Source organism: Mustela nivalis, assembly GCF_964662115.1.
Source record: "Mustela nivalis genome assembly, chromosome: 11".
In the NCBI taxonomy this organism is placed as follows: domain Eukaryota; kingdom Metazoa; phylum Chordata; class Mammalia; order Carnivora; family Mustelidae; genus Mustela; species Mustela nivalis.
Genome location: NC_139030.1, coordinates 99,408,710 through 99,426,300, shown reverse-complemented (window position 1 = coordinate 99,426,300; position 17,591 = coordinate 99,408,710). Strand labels below are relative to the sequence as shown.

General features: G+C 36.4%; 1 protein-coding gene across 8 annotated transcripts in view; it reads right to left on the bottom strand.

The window, feature by feature from the left end:
• The window catches only part of RAPH1 (Ras association (RalGDS/AF-6) and pleckstrin homology domains 1), a 116,142-nt gene that overhangs the window by 67,415 nt on the left and 31,136 nt on the right, over window positions 1–17,591 (bottom strand). For all 8 annotated transcript variants that reach the window (XM_082688850.1, XM_082688855.1, XM_082688849.1 and 5 more), the window contains exons 2-4: window positions 8,789–8,908; window positions 4,277–4,382; window positions 2,955–3,460 (exon numbers count right to left, since the gene is read on the bottom strand). In XM_082688850.1, coding sequence (XP_082544976.1) covers window positions 2,955–3,460; window positions 4,277–4,382; window positions 8,789–8,908 — 732 coding nt within the window. The remainder of the gene's footprint in view (window positions 1–2,954; window positions 3,461–4,276; window positions 4,383–8,788; window positions 8,909–17,591) is intronic.

Sequence of the window (17,591 nt, the reverse complement as noted above, 5' to 3'; positions counted from 1 at the left end):
TTTCACACCAGGAAACAAAGGTCTGTGTCTTTTCATAGGCTTCTTTTAAGTTCACTCACAGTCTTTCTGGTCCATATGCACTCACCAATCAGGAGTCAGTTTATAGTGTACAATATTTCCTGGAAACTGTCTATATTAGTCAAGTTTATAGTAAAAAAAAGAAAAAATGCCAGGAGAAGGAAAACACCCAAGATCATTTTCCATGAAGAAAATGGGTTAGGACTTGCTAATAATCTTTTCTACTTAAAGCAGTGATTCTCAGGGGACTTTTGCCATATGGGGAACACGTAGCAATGTCTAGAGACATTTCTAGTTGTCACAACTGAAGGAGGTGTGTACACTACTGGCAACTAGTGGACAAGAGAGATGCCAATGATGCTTCTAATGTCTTACAAGGCACAAGATAGCTCCCACAACAAAGAATTATCTAGCCCAAAATGTTAGTAGTCAATGTTGAGAAATCCTGACCTAAAAAGATTAGATGGAAGTTCACATACTAAACACTGAGGACCACCTTACACTGCAAGTCTTCTTTCCCCAATGGACTGCAAAAGCACTGAACAGCTGACATATGCCCTCTATGCAGGAGGATAGAGGAATCGTATTCTCTGGAGCAGCTCACACACCTGAGGGAAAAGACCTAAGAAAGATACTAGAGCAAAGACTATGAAAGACAGCAAAGAATTTTAAGATGATATTAAAAGAACACTAATATTGTTTGAACTAAGAGACTTGAAATCAAGTGGGGAAAGTTTGGAGTTGAAACAGTGATAAACATACCAAAAACCTATACATTTTAAAATCTCAAGACAATTATTAATTCCAGGTAAGTAAAATGTAATGTCGCAGAAAGGAAATATAATAAAAGCATATAGTTTAGCACCAAACTGCATGCATGTACATAGTCATGATAATATAAAAACTGAGTAGTAAACCAACCAAAATAAATTGGGAGGCCAGGGGAGCATAAGGGGAGAAGGGAGAGGAACTGTCTAAAGAAGAGGTGTCTATACCCTAATCTTCCAGAGTGGGAAGTCAGTAGATGACACACACAACTGAAAAATATCAAGAAATACCAGTATAACTACAGTTTAATGACACAGAGTTAAAAACCCTGAGAATCAGCTAAGAGTAGGAAGTTCTGACCTCTGAGAGGATATGGCATGTGTGTGCACATGTAGAGCAAAGTTTTCTGTAACAAGTCTCACAGAACTATTTTGACTCTTTAAACTCCACACATGCAAAAGTAATTAAAATATTTCTTAGAGATTATATTCGAGTGTAGGGACAACTGGATACATGGGTTTGGGATCTAGTAAGCCTCAACTGGTTTTCTTGATTTGAAGAACAGACCAGATCCATAAAAAAGTACACTAAAGCAAGCTTCAGGTTTGCTAACCCACTTTTCTACTCATCCAAACAAGACAAAAGAATAGGACGGATAGAGAAGATTTCACCTCCTTTCCTGCTTTATTCCTGGTTTACTCACCGAACTTTATTTTAAACATTATAACACTGGTATCTTTGTCCATGAATACCACTAGGTCACAACTGAAAAGTTTACTGGGAGAGGACACCTGACCTCATGCGTCTTGACCCAACTCAAAATAATCTGATTAGAAAGAAGGACTATCAACATTCAAAACAAAGAATAACCAAGAAAGCATGCCTTTAAAAAAATATTGCTCATATCCCAACAAGAAAATCTGAAAGACCTAAATGACACATACTACATAGCTGGTGTTAAATATAATCCTTAGGTATCATATGAGAGAAAAAAATTTTTAAGTTCTCATAGAATATATATCACTTAGATGACCTTCATATTAAATAAGTGACAATTTATTTTTTAGATTGATATACTTTTTCTTCACAAGCAGTTAAACTCATATTTATCTCCAAACCACCACGATTCATGCTTCTTTTGTTTCACAGTGCCCAGAATAAACTGAGTACATTAATGGCTACAGAGTTACTAACTGATGGAAATTAATCTAATGAAATTAAATCCATGGGGGGAAAAATTAATAATGTTGAGTAACAGGTGTAAATTTTAAATTTCTCTGTAATTCTTTAAACTGTGTTTTACAAGATCATTCATAAGTAGATTACTTTACCCTGTGGTAGACAGGATTGTAAACATAAACTGAACAGAAGGCTGGCTTTATTTTACCCACATTGATCTTCTTTCTTGCTGCTACCCTGTAACAATACTGCCGTCTTCTTGACAAAAATATTCGATAAAGAATCTACCTACACCAAACTCAGCTTTCGCTAAAGTTATTTTAACAAAAATTCATTTCCTTGCCCTCACCCCATCACATCCAGAAGAACTCTGTCCTTTAAAAACCTGTTCACATAATATATTATCACTTTTGATAACCTGAACCACCGTTTGAGTATTAGACCACGTACTATTAGACCCATTTTACTTATGAGAAATTGATGTTTGCAGAGGCTGAATCACTCATTTAAAGTCTGGTGGGTAGTGAGTGGCAAAGGGAACAGCTGGAACCCAGTTTTCTGATTCCAAGCCCAGTGGCTCTTTCCACTACAGTACCCTGAATCTGATAATAAAACAGAATCCTGGAGGATTATAGCGGTGGTAGGCATTTTTTTCTCAAGTTGTTGTTTTATAATAAACGTACACTAAACAGGAGTTACTGTTATAACAATTACAACAGCTTTGCAAAATGTTATCCACATTTCAAGTTTTTAATCATATGAAACAACTGATATTAATTCAAGGGCTTCAAATAGCCTAAGAATAAAATGAAGAAACTCTCTTAATCATTGACATTTCTGTATCTGGTAATATATTCCTTCTGCAGTGACTTTAAAACTTAGTTCAGAAGAATCCTGACAAATTTTCAATGTAGAAAAAAATTAGTTAATTAAAAATACCATTCCTTCCTTTTTAAAGTACTAAAGGAAAAAACGTTTCCTCTACCTACCTCGGTAATTGGCTGCCCCTGATGTGTCAAATTCAGCTCTTGAGGGCGTGTTACTTTATCAATATCCAAAGAGTCCATGCTGGAGGTCGCGGAGGTGATGCTGGAGCGAGAGGAGTTGCTAATAGAGCGCACTTCGGCGTCGCTCACTGTGCCTGCCGACGCTGTTCTTCTGTGCTGGTTAGTTACTGAGGGCTTAGTATCTTCTAGTACAGACTGCTGAGCAGCCTCATCCATGCTCAAAGAAGCCTGTTCTAACTGTGCAGTGATGTCATCCAGGGAGTAGTTGGCATGTGATGGTTTCGTTATCCTGTTAGATGAAGAAGACAATCCTTTCAAAGTGCCATGTTTTGATGTGTGTCGGCTAGCAGGTAGTTTCTGAGTGGCTTTTGTTTCTGTGATTTGACGCTTACTACTTCCTGCACCAATACTGCTGAGCTCCTGCTCTATGGAGCAAAGATCGGCCATCAGGGCATCCAGATCCACAGTTTCTCCCTGATTCAGAGCTTCTGCAATGAACAATACGTACATGATGTTTCCAGAATACACTGAATCAGAATTCATACATTCTCTTATAAATCTGTCAATGAATGCAAGCGAAGAAGCAAGAAAATTTATCTTACTGTGCCTAAAGCCTATCGAATACACTATTTCTAAGAGGTTTTTTGTTTTAAATTCAACACAGAAATTTTTAAAAGCAAATAGTCCATCTTTTAAAATTTGTAGTAATCAACGGAGGATAATATTATAAGTTGAAAGATTTAAAATAATGCAAAGATCATATACTGTCCTATGGGGTTTTAGCCACAACCCCCATGCAACTTTTTATCATAGGCTTTCTGTTGTTAATATGATCAGTGCCCTAGTAGAGCTGTTAATACTTAAAGAGCTGGGAGCATAGAGAGAAAAATGTAAAGCCTAAAAAATTACAGATTTTTATGTCAATTCCAAATATTAGAAAGTTAATTGGGCAGAATACATTAAATAAAGGCCAGAGGGGCCGATTTAAAACTTACTAACAAGTTATTTCACTAGACTTTATTCCAATGAAAATACAACAGTGAAAGTAAGTTTGTCACGGGGTACCAGTTGAGTACGTACTTTGTCAGTTATTAGTAACTAGAAAACTATGTCAGTTATGCTCTAGTTTTTTTTTTTCTGTGATCATTTGAACTAATAAAAAATGCACAAACCTAGAAATATAAGAACTTGTTCAAGTTATGCATGTAGTTTTTATATTGAGCTACTTGGAACTGTAGCTGCGTTGCTTCTGCATTATAGAATTTAGTATACTATTTTATATTTTATTTCCAGTTACATCTTACCATTCAAGTTGTATATGGAGAATCGATAAGAAAAATTGGCCATATTTGTTTCCTGACGAAGAGGAGATCTTTTTACTGGTTCCATGGGCTTATCAGAATCCAGACTCTAAAGAAAGTTTAATAAGTCATATTATTTTCAGGTTTCAATTATAAAAAAGAGAAATAAAGCTTGTTATTTGATTAGGTGAACTGTCATATAATAGTTAATAAAACCAAAGTTTAGATTCTAGTTTTAAAGACAAGTATAATTGTTTTTCATGTTATTTTGGTCATAGTTGCTTCAATTTTTAGATAAATGCTTATTTAAGCCATTTAAGACCATCCTAGTTTGGAGGGAACATCTTTCCAAATACATCAAGTGTAGCGACTGAGCTCATTTTACATAAATTCACTATAAGCTAAATATATGAATATAAGCATGGTAAGGTACAAAATAGAAAGGAACAATGCAGAGAATTCTTTTTTTTTTTTTTTTTTAGATTTTATTTATTTATTTGACAGAGATCACAAGTAGAGAGGCAGACAGAGAGGAGGAAGCAGGCTCCCTGCTGAGCAGAGAGCCCGATGTGGGACTTGATCCCAGGACTCCAGGATCATGACCTGAGCTGAAGGCAGAGGCTTTAACCCACTGAGCCACCCAGGCACCTCAATGCAGAGAATTCTGTTAACTTTTTCCTCAAGGGGATTTGATTTTGATCAATCTCATTCTCGGCATGAAGTACCCTGAAGATAAGGCACAATTCTGAACTCAAAATGAGTGAGGTCCAAGATCAGTTTTTCCTTTGTATTTACGTATTTATTTTTATTAAAAATTTTTTTCATCTTAGTTCTAGTTAACCCACACTACTATATTAGTTTCAGGTGTACAATACAGTGACTCCACAATTCTATATGTTACTTCGTGCTCATTATACCGTTCTCCCTCCCCTCTGTTAACCATCATTTTGTTTTCTACAGTTTGGAGTCAGATTTTGGTGGTTGTTTGTTTTTGGCTTTAATGATTACTTGGATCCCCTTCTCTCTCTCTCTCTCTCTCTCTCTTTTTTTTTTTTTTTTTTTTTAAGATTTTTACTTATTTATTTGACAAAGAGAAGAGAGAGAACACAAGTAGGGGAGCTGCAGGCAGAGGGAGAGGGAGCCTGATGTGGAGCCTGATCCGAGGACCCTGGGATCACGACCTGAGCTGAAGGCAGATGCTGAATCAACTGAGCTACCCAGGTATCCCGGATCCTTTTCTCTTTATTCTTTGCCTATCTATTACTGGTTTTTGATTTGTGTATTAGGTTTGTATATAACATCTGCATATAATAGTCTATAATAAGTTGATGCTAAGTTTAAACCCTAAGTTTATACTTTATATCCTTTTATTTTGTGAGTCCCTTGACTGATTTTTAGAAATATACTTATTTTACTGCTTTTGTGCTTCCTACTTTCCTTATTCCTATTTATGGTTTTCCACTCAAAGGGTCCCCATTAGTATTTCTCATAGACCTGCTTCATGGTCATGAATTCCTTTAAATTTCATTTGTCTGGGCAACTCTCTCTTATTCTGAACTACAGCCTTGCTGGATAAAATATTTTTGGTTGTGCGTTTTTTTCCTTGCAGCACTTTGAACATATCATACCAAGTTTCCACTGAAAAATCAGCTGAGAGCCTATGGGGTTTCCTTTGCTTGCAACTCTTTTCTCTTGCTGCTTTTAAAACTGTCTTTATCACCGCTTTTGGACATTTTAATTACTATGTATCTTGGTGTGGAGCTCCCTGGATTGATTTTGTTGGGGGCTTTTTGTGCCTCTGGAACTAGATTCTTGTTTCCTTCCCCAGATTTGAGAAGTTTTTCAGCTATTATTTCTTCAAGTAAGTTTTCTGCCCCTTTCTCGCTCGTCTTCTGGGATCCCTAAAATGCAAATGTTATTACACTTGATGGTGTCACTGAGTTCCCAAAATCTATTTTCATTTTTTATTATTTTTTTTCTCTCTTCTATTCAGCTTGACTGATTATTCTGTCCTCCATGTCACTGATCTGTTGTACTGCTTCTAGTTCTACTATTTATTCCATCTACTGTATCTTAAATTTCAGTTATTGGATTCTTCATCTCTGATTGGTTTTTATTTTTTTCTATCTCTTTGTTGAGGGTCTCACTGAGATCCTCCATTCTCTTCTCAAGTCCAGTGAGTATCTCTATGACCATTACTTTAAATTGTCTATTGGGCATATTATTTACCTCTGTTTTATTTAGCTCTCTTGCTGTGACTGTGTCCAGTTCCAACCCCACTGATTTTTAAAGTTTCAGGTATTGAGTCTCAACTGATTGTAAGAAGATAAGGAAAATTTGGTCCGGCTAGTTTTCAAAGCCAAACGTTAGGGGGATACTTCTTCCCCATGCAGGCTCCCTTGTCTGAGTCTGTTCCTCTCTCCTCTGTATGCCCAGGATGCCCTTCCCTCGTGTCTTTGCCCTTCTTCCTTCTCGACATTTAGCTATGGAAAGTTTGTTCTTCCAGTCTTTAGGTCATTTTCTGGGTCATTACACTGAGGTGGGGGTTATCTAGTTGTATTCATAAGATACAATGTGAGTTAAGAATCTTCCTATTCTCCCATCTTCCCTAGAAGTCCCAAGACCCAAGATCTTAACAGAGAGTGGCTACAACTTCAGACAATGATGGAATATCCTCGTTCTTCTCAAGCTCTATTAAGATGAGGACAAACTGTAACCCAGCTATGATACTGCCTATGATAAGTCTAGAATTATACTATACTTCAGGGCAGAGTATCTTGGTTAAGTTATCTTGCCACCTTTTTAAATGACACTTTTCCTCTTCCTCTCTATAATAAAGAATATAAGCTGCTTATAACAGAGAAATTCAGGAAAAAGGTCAGTAGTTAGTGTATATTTAAATAAATTTGCATGTATTAAGAACAGCCTTTTAAAACTTTAACTTCTATTTATCATTATCAAATAGATTTTAAATAAAAAGGAATGCTAGACAGTCTGTAGAATCATGGAATTAAATTATATTTGTGCCTTCTTTATTCATCTGTCTCAAGATAAAATGAATCCATTCAGTGTCCAACCAGTTTTTCAAAGCTATCATATGAAGAAGATCCATAATCATTCACTGCCTTATTTCAATGTTTCACAAAATAAGAAATTCTTCAACCTCAAACCTGTTCTTCTGCTGCAATTAAAGTCCCAATGCTTCTCCCAGTAGAAATGAAAAATAATAGGTAGGTTTAATATTTTCTGTTAAATAACTTGAATATAATTGAGGACATACTAAGATTCAGTCCATTTACCAGTTCAAATAAACATACTTGTTATAATTACCTGCTGTGCCCACAGTGCTGAGAGAACAAAAGAAATACTCCTCAACACCAAGAAATGGTAACCTAGTAGGTGGTTTTTAAACTTTTTGTGTGGGGGGGGTGGGTAGAGAGTGTGGGGCGGGCGGGTAGAGAGTGTGGGGCAAGTATCATGAGAATTTGGTAAAAGCTTTGACCTTTCTTCCAAGAAAATGCAAACACACAAAAACTTTAGAAACGAGTTTAAAAGATTCATTAACCACTTAAAACATAAACTTGATATAATATAAAGCTGAAAATTCCATTAACAAGGTATGTGTGATATGAGTGGGTGCAGATGACACTTTGTAGTAAACAAAAATAATGAAACAAACTTTATTAGCCACTAATAAAGTACATAAAACATTTTTTGGAAACATCTTAAGTGTAAAAAGCAACTTGTTAGCAGTGAGCCACCATTACCCAGTGATTAATATGTTTTGTTTCTGAAGACAGATTTATACAATTAAAAAACAAAAACAAAAACAAAATAAAAATAGTCACAGTATTAGTTTACAAGCCAACTTTTTTGGTTAGTGGCTCTTCACATTATATGGCAAGGAATTTAAAATACTGGGAAGAATAAAAGTACCAAACCAGCAGAAAAGCCATCTGCAGTGAAATAGCATAGAGTTACTATTCTACCTTTTTTAAAAACACAAGATCCAGTAAAACAAGATAAAAAAGCTTTGCCATGGTTTTAAAATGCAGCCAGAAATGAAATTTTGTCAGTATTCTAGAATTATATAATAGAAAAGACTTGCATGTGAGGCTATTACTTACATCATAAAATGTAAAATGTAGTAAATATTCACATATTTTAAGTTATGAAATAAGAGTTGATAAAATTTAGACTTAGATTTTGGGTTTTAAACCTTTTTAGCCAGCAATCTCAGCTTACCAAACAGATTTTATATAATCCCTCCAGAGGAACAGAACCTCTGCTTTAAGTTTGTTTTGCTTTTTTGTTTTGAGACTCCTTTAAATAACCATATAATACTTTGTGTTCTAGAGTTAACATTTATTTACTTGTTAAAGGTTTGGACATTTTCCCTTTAGCAGTATTTAAAAATGGAACCTATATCCATATCCCTATGTCTACACAGTAAATTTTTTAGCACACAGTGATGGCTTGAAATCCTCGAACAATTTTTCAAGCACTATTTCTAACCTGAGTGAGTTTGTCCAGCTCCCCTAGCCAGGCTCCAAACATTTTGTCCAGGTCCTGATCTTCCTTATCACTGTCTTCTTCAGCTCCATGGTCAATTTCTTCATCTGATAGCTGATCCATCTGAAATACAGACATTTAGGTAGAATGAAGTTTAAGAGGTTAAACTTGAAAAATTATGCAGCACATGCTCTGATATAAATTGTAACTCTCTGGAGTCAAATCTTCCAAACCAGAGATTATATTATACAAGGAAATTAGAAGTCATTAATGGAGACAGGGTTGACAAGCGAGTAGGAATGAGTAACTCTGTCTCAAATTTTTAGGCAATTGTGAAGAAAAGATTGTATCAGATTACGACCAGAATCACAAGTAACAATAATTTTAAAATTGCAGAGCCCTCTCAATAACCAGAGGATATTATAGTAGTGAGGTTTTCTCCACTAACAGATTCTGTAACACCCCCAAAACCACAGAGAAATAATTTTAAGACTTCAATCCAGCACATTATTAACTCACTTATTCTGCAACAATCTATTTAATACAAGTTAGTATGTATCTTGCAAAACCTCAGTTCGAGAATCACTTCAGAGAAAAGACAAATTGTTAATTTAGTCTGTTGAATTAGTTCCTACTCTCATAGCATTCTTTCTACCTTACTTTCTCATCAGTTCTGACAAAATCCAAGGAACTAGAACTAAAATTTCCTGTATGTAATTACTCTTCAAGTATAAGTCTTGAAAAGAAGAGATATTTTTCTCTCTTCTTATTAATTATGTTATATCTGACATGGAATCTGCATATTATTTTGCAAAGGGAAGAAAAGATTACACAAAACAAAGTAGGATCAATACTGACCAGATACTTAAAGTTCTTAAAGATTAATCTGATTAATATAAAATATTTCAATATTAAAGGCGCTGAGAACCTTTTTTTAAGATTCCAATATAGTTAACATACAGTATTATATTAGTTTCAGATATAAAATGTCGTGATTCAACCATTCCATACATTATTCAGTGCTCATCACAAGGGCCCTCCTCAATCCCTATCACTTATTTCACCCATCCCTTCACCAACCACCCCTCTGGTAACTATCCCCTCTGGTAATTATCAGTTTGTTCTCTATAGCTAAGAGTCTGTTTCTTGGTTTGTCTCTCTCTCTCTGAGAAATCTTTAGTATAAAGCCTGCACTTGCTTAAACCAAGATATTCCAAATTAATTTGACCACAAATCCTTTCCCTTCAACTTGGAATAATATCTATTATCTTTCCCAGGGATACAATGAATACTATCATTCTACATTTCATTCTTGACTCACATTTCTGAAATATAAATTTTGTTCCAGTGGATCTAGGCACTATTTGAAGTACTACCTGCCTATTTGTTTAAAGAATTCCTCCAAGATTAAAGATATCCTTAATCTCAAATAAGAATTCGTACACATTTAGCAACAATCAAAAGAAGTAATTGTGATCCTTAAAATGTGGTTATGAGCTAAGTGAGGAATTTAATTATCTAATGGGATGTCATGAAGCTAAATGTTAAACCTTATTTTACTATATAAAATTCTGCAGAAAGGGTCAAACAGTGTCACAAAATCAATCTGAACTGGGTGGCTCGGTCAGTCAAATTGGTTCAGGTCATGATCCCAGGGCCCTCTACCTGCTACTCCCCCTGCTTATGCTCTCTTTCCTTCTCTTTCTCTCTGACAAATGAATAAAATCTTAAAAAAAAAAAAAGTCAAACTGAACTTAGTTCTAAAGATATGGAAAATCAGATCATATACCATTTAATCACAGAAATAATTTTCTTAAGCTTAATACTACAAAGGAACACAGCTTATATCTCTAATGTAAACTGGTGATTCTCCTTTCTTAATTTCACTACTCAAAGCGTTTATAAATCGAATTCTCCTGACAAATGGAAAATATATCCACCAATTCCCCAAATCACAATTTGACTCTTAAAGAGATTTGGTTTTTATAATTCATTTGTGTTGTACTAGTTCTAGAATTCTTATTCATTAATGAACTATTTACAGAACTATCTCAATAGAAACCTGATACCATTATTTCATTGTTCTACCCACGAAATATAAAATGTTAGTACAAAGAAAAACCTCATCTGACTAGGTAACTTAATTACTCATATAATAGTTGCTAGTTTGAGAACATTTAAGAGTAGGAATATCCAGTCTTCATAGTGAAGGCCAAGAAGCGACAGAACTGGAAATTTTAAAAGTCAACTTCCTCTTCCTCCCTAATCCTTAAAAGTAAACATACTGGAATAACCTAGAAGATAAAATATTTTAGGAGGAATTCTGCTTTGAGACAATGATACTTATGCCTGCACTTCCATTCTGAGCACACATTATAAATGTCCGTAAGAGGCCATACTGCAAAGAATGAAATAGGAATATGATTTTCATACAGTTTTGCAGAGCATATGCAAAATAGTTCAAAATGAATGTGTTTTGAATTATTACGGTGCTAAATGAAATACAGAGTCCACATCAAAGACTGGTGCATTTTTGGAGTTTTTTTTTCCTACTATTCAAACCCAGTAATTATTTAGATTTTTAAGTATTTCCTTAAATATTTTCATTAATAGTTTTATTTTATCTAGACTACTGCACATCAAGTAGATGAAAATACAGCTAAGGTGTAATAATACAGAATCATAAAATAAATGGAAATTCTGAAGCAATTCAAAATATTAAATGTTAAAATATCAAAATAATATTATTTTGAATAAAACAATAAAAATTTGACTTTTACTATTTATGTAAACTTTTGCCAACTTTTTCCATTCTTGAATTTGTCACCATGTCGGTTATTTTATAAAAATTAAGACACTTATTCAGAGACTTTTCCAATAAAAATTTAGGTCCTACAACATTTCTTTTTAAATTTTTTATTTTTTTATGAACATATATTTTTATCCCCAGGGATACAGTTATGTGAATTGCCAGGTTTACACACTTCACAGCACTCACCAAAGCACATACCCTCCCCGATGTCCATAACCCCACCGCCCTTCTCCCAACCCCCCTCCCCCCAGCAACCCTCAGTTTGTTTTGCGAGATTAAGAGTCAGTTATGGTTTGTCTCCCTCCCAATCCCATCTTGTTTCATTTATTCTTCTCCTACCCACTTAAGCCCCCATGTTGCATCACCACTTCCTCATATCAGGGAGATCATATGATAGTTGTCTTTCTCCGCTTGACTTATTTTGCTAAGCATGATACACTCTAGTTCCATCCATGTTGTCGCAAATGGCAAGATTTCATTTCTTTTGATGGCTGCATAGTATTCCATTGTGTATATATACCACTTCTTCTTGATCCATTCATCTGTTGATGGACATCTAGGTTCTTTCCATAGTTTGGCTATTGTGGGCATTGCTGCTATAAACATTTGGGTGCACGTGCCCCTTTGGATCACTACGTTTGTATCTTTAGGGTAAATACCCAGTAGTGCAATTTCTGGGTCATAGGGCAGTTCTATTTTCAACATTTTGAGGAACCTCCATACTGTTTTCCAGAGTGGTTGCACCAGCTTGCATTCCCACCAACAGTGTAGGAGGGTTCCCCTTTCTTGCATCCTCGCCAGCATCTGTCATTTCCTGACTTGTTGATTTTAGCCATTCTGACTGGTGTGAGGTGATATCTCACTGTAGTTTTAATTTGTATTTCCCTGATGCCGAGTGATATGGAGCACTTTTTCATGTGTCTGTTGGCAATCTGGATGTCTTCATTCAAGAAATGTCTGTTCATGTCCTCTGCCCATCTCTTGATTGGATTATTTGTTCTTTGGGTGTTGAGTTTGCTAAGTTCTTTATAGATTCTGGACACTAGCCCTTTATCTGATATGTTGTTTGCAAATATCTTCTCCGATTCTGTCAGTTGTCTTTTGGTTTTGTTAACTGTTTCCTTTGCTGTGCAAAAGCTTTTGATCTTGATGAAATCCCAATAGTTCATTTTTGCCCTTGCTTCCCTTGCCATTGGCAATGTTCCTAGGAAGAAGTTACTGCGGCTGAGGTCGAAGAGGTTGCTGCCTGTGTTCTCCTCAAGGATTTTGATGGATTCCTTTTGCACATTGAGGTCCTTCATCCATTTTGAGCCTATTTTCGTGTGTGGTGTAAGGAAATGGTCCAGTTTTATTTTTCTGCATGTGGCTGTCCAATTTTCCCAACACCATTTATTGAAGAGGCTGTCTTTTTTCTATTGGACATTCTTTCCTGCTTTGTCGAAGATTAGTTGACCATAGAGTTGAGGGTCTATTTCTGGGCTCTCTATTCTGTTCCATTGATCTATGTGTCTGTTTTTGTGCCATTACCATGCTGTCTTGATGATGACAGCTTTGTACTAGAGCTTGAAGTCTGGAACTGTGATGCCACCAACTTAGGCTTTCTTTTTCAATATCCCGTTGGCTATTTGAGGTCTTTTCTGGAACCATATACATTTTAGAATTATTTGTTCCATTTCTTTGAAAAAGATGGATGGTACTTTGATAGGAATTGCATTAAATGTGTAGATTGCTTTAGGTAGCATAGACATTTTCACAATATTTATTCTTCCAGTCCAGGAGCATGGAACATTTTTCCATTTCTTTGTGTCTCCCTCAATTTCTTTCATGAGTATTTTATAGTTTTCTGAGTATAGATTCTGTGCCTCTTTGGTTAGGTTTATTCCTAGGTATCTTATGGTTTGGGGTGCAATTGTAAATGGGATTGACTCCTTAATTTCTCTTTCTTCTGTCTTGTTGTTGGTGTAGAGAAATGCAACTGATCTCTGTGCATTGATTTTATATCCTGACACTTTACTGAATTCCTGTACAAGTTCTAGCAGTTTTGGAGTGGAGTTTTTGGGTTTTCCACATATAGTATCAGATCATCTGCAAAGAGTGATAATTTGACTTCTTTGCCGATTTGGATGCCTTTAATTTCCTTTTGTTGTCTGATTGCTGAGGCTAGGACTTCTAGTACTATGTTGAATAGCAGTGGTGATAATGGACATCCCTGCCGTGTTCCTGACCTTAACGGAAAAGCTTTCAGTTTTTCTCCATTGAGAATATTTGCGGTGGGTTTTTCATAGATGGTTTTGATGATATTGAGGTATGTGCCCTCTATCCCTACACCTTGAAGAGTTTTGATCAGGAAGGGATGCTGTACTTTGTCAAATGCTTTTTCAGCATCTATTGAGAGGATCATATGGTTCTTGTTCTTTCTTTTATTGATGTGTTGTATCACAGTGACTGATTTGCTGATGTTGAACCAACCTTGCAGCCCCGGAATAAATCCCACTTGGTTGTGGCGAATAATCCTTTTAATGTACTGTTGAATCCTATTGGCTAGTATTTTGGTGAGAATTTTCGCATCTGTGTTCATCAAGGATATAGGTCTATGGCTCTCTTTTTTGATGGGATCCTTGTCTGGTTTTGGGATCAAGGTGATGCTGGCCTCATAAAATGAGTTTGGAAGTTTTCCTTCCATTTCTATTTTTTGGAACAGTTTCAGGAGAATAGGAATTAGTTCTTCTTTAAATGTTTGGTAGAATTCCCCCAGGAAGCTGTCTGGCCCTGGGCTTTTGTTTGTTTGGAGATTTTTCATGACTGTTTCAATCTCCTTACTGGTTATGGGTCTGTTCAGGCTTTCTAGCTCTTCCTGGTTCAGTTGTGGTAGTTTATATGTTTCTAGGAATGCATCCATTTCTTCCAGATTGTCAAATTTGTTGGTGTAGAGTTGCTCATAGTATGTTCTTATAATAGTTTGTATTTCTTTGGTGTTAGTTGCGATCTCTCCTCTTTCATTCATGATTTTATTTATTTGGGTCCTTTCTCTTTTCTTTTTGATAAGTCTTGCCAGGGGGTTATCAATTTTATTAATTCTTTCAAAGAACCAGCTCCTAGTTTCGTTGTTTTGCTCTATTGTTTTTTTGGTGTCTATTTCATTGATTTCTGCTCTGATCTTTATGATTTCTTTTCTCCTGCTGGACTGAGGGTTTCTTTCTTGTTCTTTCTTCAGCTCCTTTAGGTGTAGGGTTAGGTTGTGTACCTGAGACCTTTCTTGTTTCTTGAGAAAGGCTTGTACCACTATATATATTTTCCTCTCAGGACTGCCTTTGTTGTGTCCCACAGATTTTGAACCGTTGTATTTTCATTATCATTTGTTTCCATGATTTTTTTCAATTCTTCTTTAATTTCCCGGTTGACCCACTCATTCTTTAGAAGGATGCCATTTAGTCTCCATGTATTTGGGTTCTTTCCAAACTTCCTCTTGTGGTTGAGTGCTAGCTTCAGAGTATTGTGGTTTGAAAATATGCAGGGAATGATCCCAATCTTTTGATACCGGTTGAGTCCTGATTTAGGGCTGAGGATGTGATCTATTCTGGAGAATGTTCCATGTGCACTAGAGAAGAATGTGTATTCTGTTGCTTTGGGATGAAATGTTCTGAATATATCTGTGATGTCCATCTGGTCCAGTGTGTTGATTAAGGCCTTTATTTCCTTGTTGATCTTTTGCTTGGATGATCTGTCCATTTCAGTGAGGGGAGTGTTAAAGTCCCCTACTATTATTGTATTATTGTTGATGTGTTTCTTTGATTTTGTTATTAATTGGTTTATATAGTTGGCTGCTCCCACGTTGGGGGCATAGATATTTAAAACTGTTAGATCTTCTTGTTGGACAGACCCTTTGAGTATGATTGTGTCCTTCCTCATCTCTTATTATAGTCTTTGGCTTAAAATCTAATTGATCTGATATAAGGATTGCCACTCCTGCTTTCTTCTGATGTCCATTAGCATGGTAAATTCTTTTCCACCCCTTCACTTTAAATCTGGAGGTGTCTTCCGGCTTAAAATGAGTTTCTTGGAGGCAACATATAGATGGGTTTTGTTTTTTTATCCATTCTGATATCCTATATCTTTTGATTGGGGCATTTAGCCCATTAACATTCAGGGTAACTATTGAGAGATATGAATTTAGTGCCATTGTATTGTCTGTAAGGTGACTGTTACTGTATATTGTCTCTGTTCCTTACTGATCTACCACTTGTAGGCTCTCTCTTTGCTTAGAGGACCCCTTTCAATATTTCCTGTAGAGCTGGTTTGCTGTTTGCAAATTCTTTCAGTTTTTGTTTGTCCTGGAAGCTTTTAATCTCTCCTTCTATTTTCAATGATAGCCTAGCTGGATATAGTATTCTTGGCTGCATGTTTTTTTCGTTTAGTGCTCTGAAAATATCATGCCAGCTCTTTCTGGCCTGCCAGGTCTCTGTGGATAAGTCAGCTGCCAAGCTAATATTTTTACCATTGTATGTTACAGACTTCTTTTCCTGGGCTGCTTTCAGGATTTTCTGTCACTGAGACTTGTAAATTTTACTATTAGGTGACAGGGTGTGCGCCTATTCTTATTGATTTTGAGGGGCGTTCTCTGAACCTCCTGAATTTTGATGCTCGTTCCCTTTGCCATATTGGGGAAATTCTTCCCAATAATTCTCTCCAGTATACCTTCTGCTCCCCTCTCTCTTTCTTCTTCTTCTGGAATCCCAATTATTCTAATGTTGTTTCATCTTATGGTGTCACTTATCTCTCGAATTCTCCCCTCATGGTCCAGTAGCTGTTTGTCCCTCTTTTGCTCAGCTTCTTTATTCTCTGTCATTTGGTCTTCCATATCACTAATTCTTTCTTCTGCCTCATTTATCCTAGCAGTGAGAGCCTCCATTTTTGATTGCACCTCATTAATAGCTTTTTTGATTTCAACTTGGTTAGATTTTAGTTCTTTTATTCCTCCAGAAAGGGCTTTTATATCTCCCAATAGGGTTTCTCTAATATCTTCCATGCCTTTTTCGAGCCCAGCTAGAACCTTGAGAATTGTCATTCTGAACTCTAGATCTGACATATTACCAATGTCTGTATTGATTAGGTCCCTAGCTTTCGGTACTGCCTCTTGTTCTTTTTTTTGTGGTGAATTTTTCCGCCTTGTCATTTTGTCCTGATAAGAGTATATGAAAGAGCAACTAAAATACTAAAAGGGTGGCAACAACCCCAGGAAAATATGCTTTAACCAAATCAGAAGAGATCCCAAATAGTGAGGGGGGAGAAAGGGGATAAAGAGAGGTTCAAAAAGAAAGAAAGAAAAAATAGAAAAAAAAAAAAAAGAAAAGAATTAGAAAAAAGAAAACAAAAATATATATATTAGATAAACTAGTTTAAAAACGTTAAAAAAGGGTACGTTAAAAAATATTTTAGCAGAAGAAGAGAAAAAAATGAAAAAGAAAAAAATTAAATTAAATGCAAGACTAAAAAAATCACAGGGCGAAAGCCATGAGTTCCGTGCTTTGCTTTCTCCTTCTCTGGAATTCTGCTGTTTTCCTTGGTATTACAACCGCACTCCTTGGTAGGTGAACTTGGTCTTGGCTGGATTTCTTGTTGATCTTCTGGGAGAGGGGCCTGGTGTAGTGATTCTCAAGAGTCTTTGCCCCAGGCGGAATTGCACCGCCCTTACCAGGGGCCGGACTGAGTAATCCGTTCAGGGTTCAGGTTTGCTTTCGAGAGCTTTAGTTCCCTGAGCGCTTTCCGTAGAGTTCCAGAGGACGGGAATACAAATGGCGGCCTCCTGGTCTCCGGCCCAGAGGAGCCGAGAGCCCGGGGCCCCACTCCTCAGTGCGCCCTCAGAGAACAGCGCCCAGTTACTCCCGTCTGCCTGACCTCCAGCCGCACTCCGAGCTGTGAGCTTACTGTCGGCTCTGTCTCTGTAGCTGGCTTTCCCGTTCCAATACCCGCAATCTCTGCGACACTCAGACACCC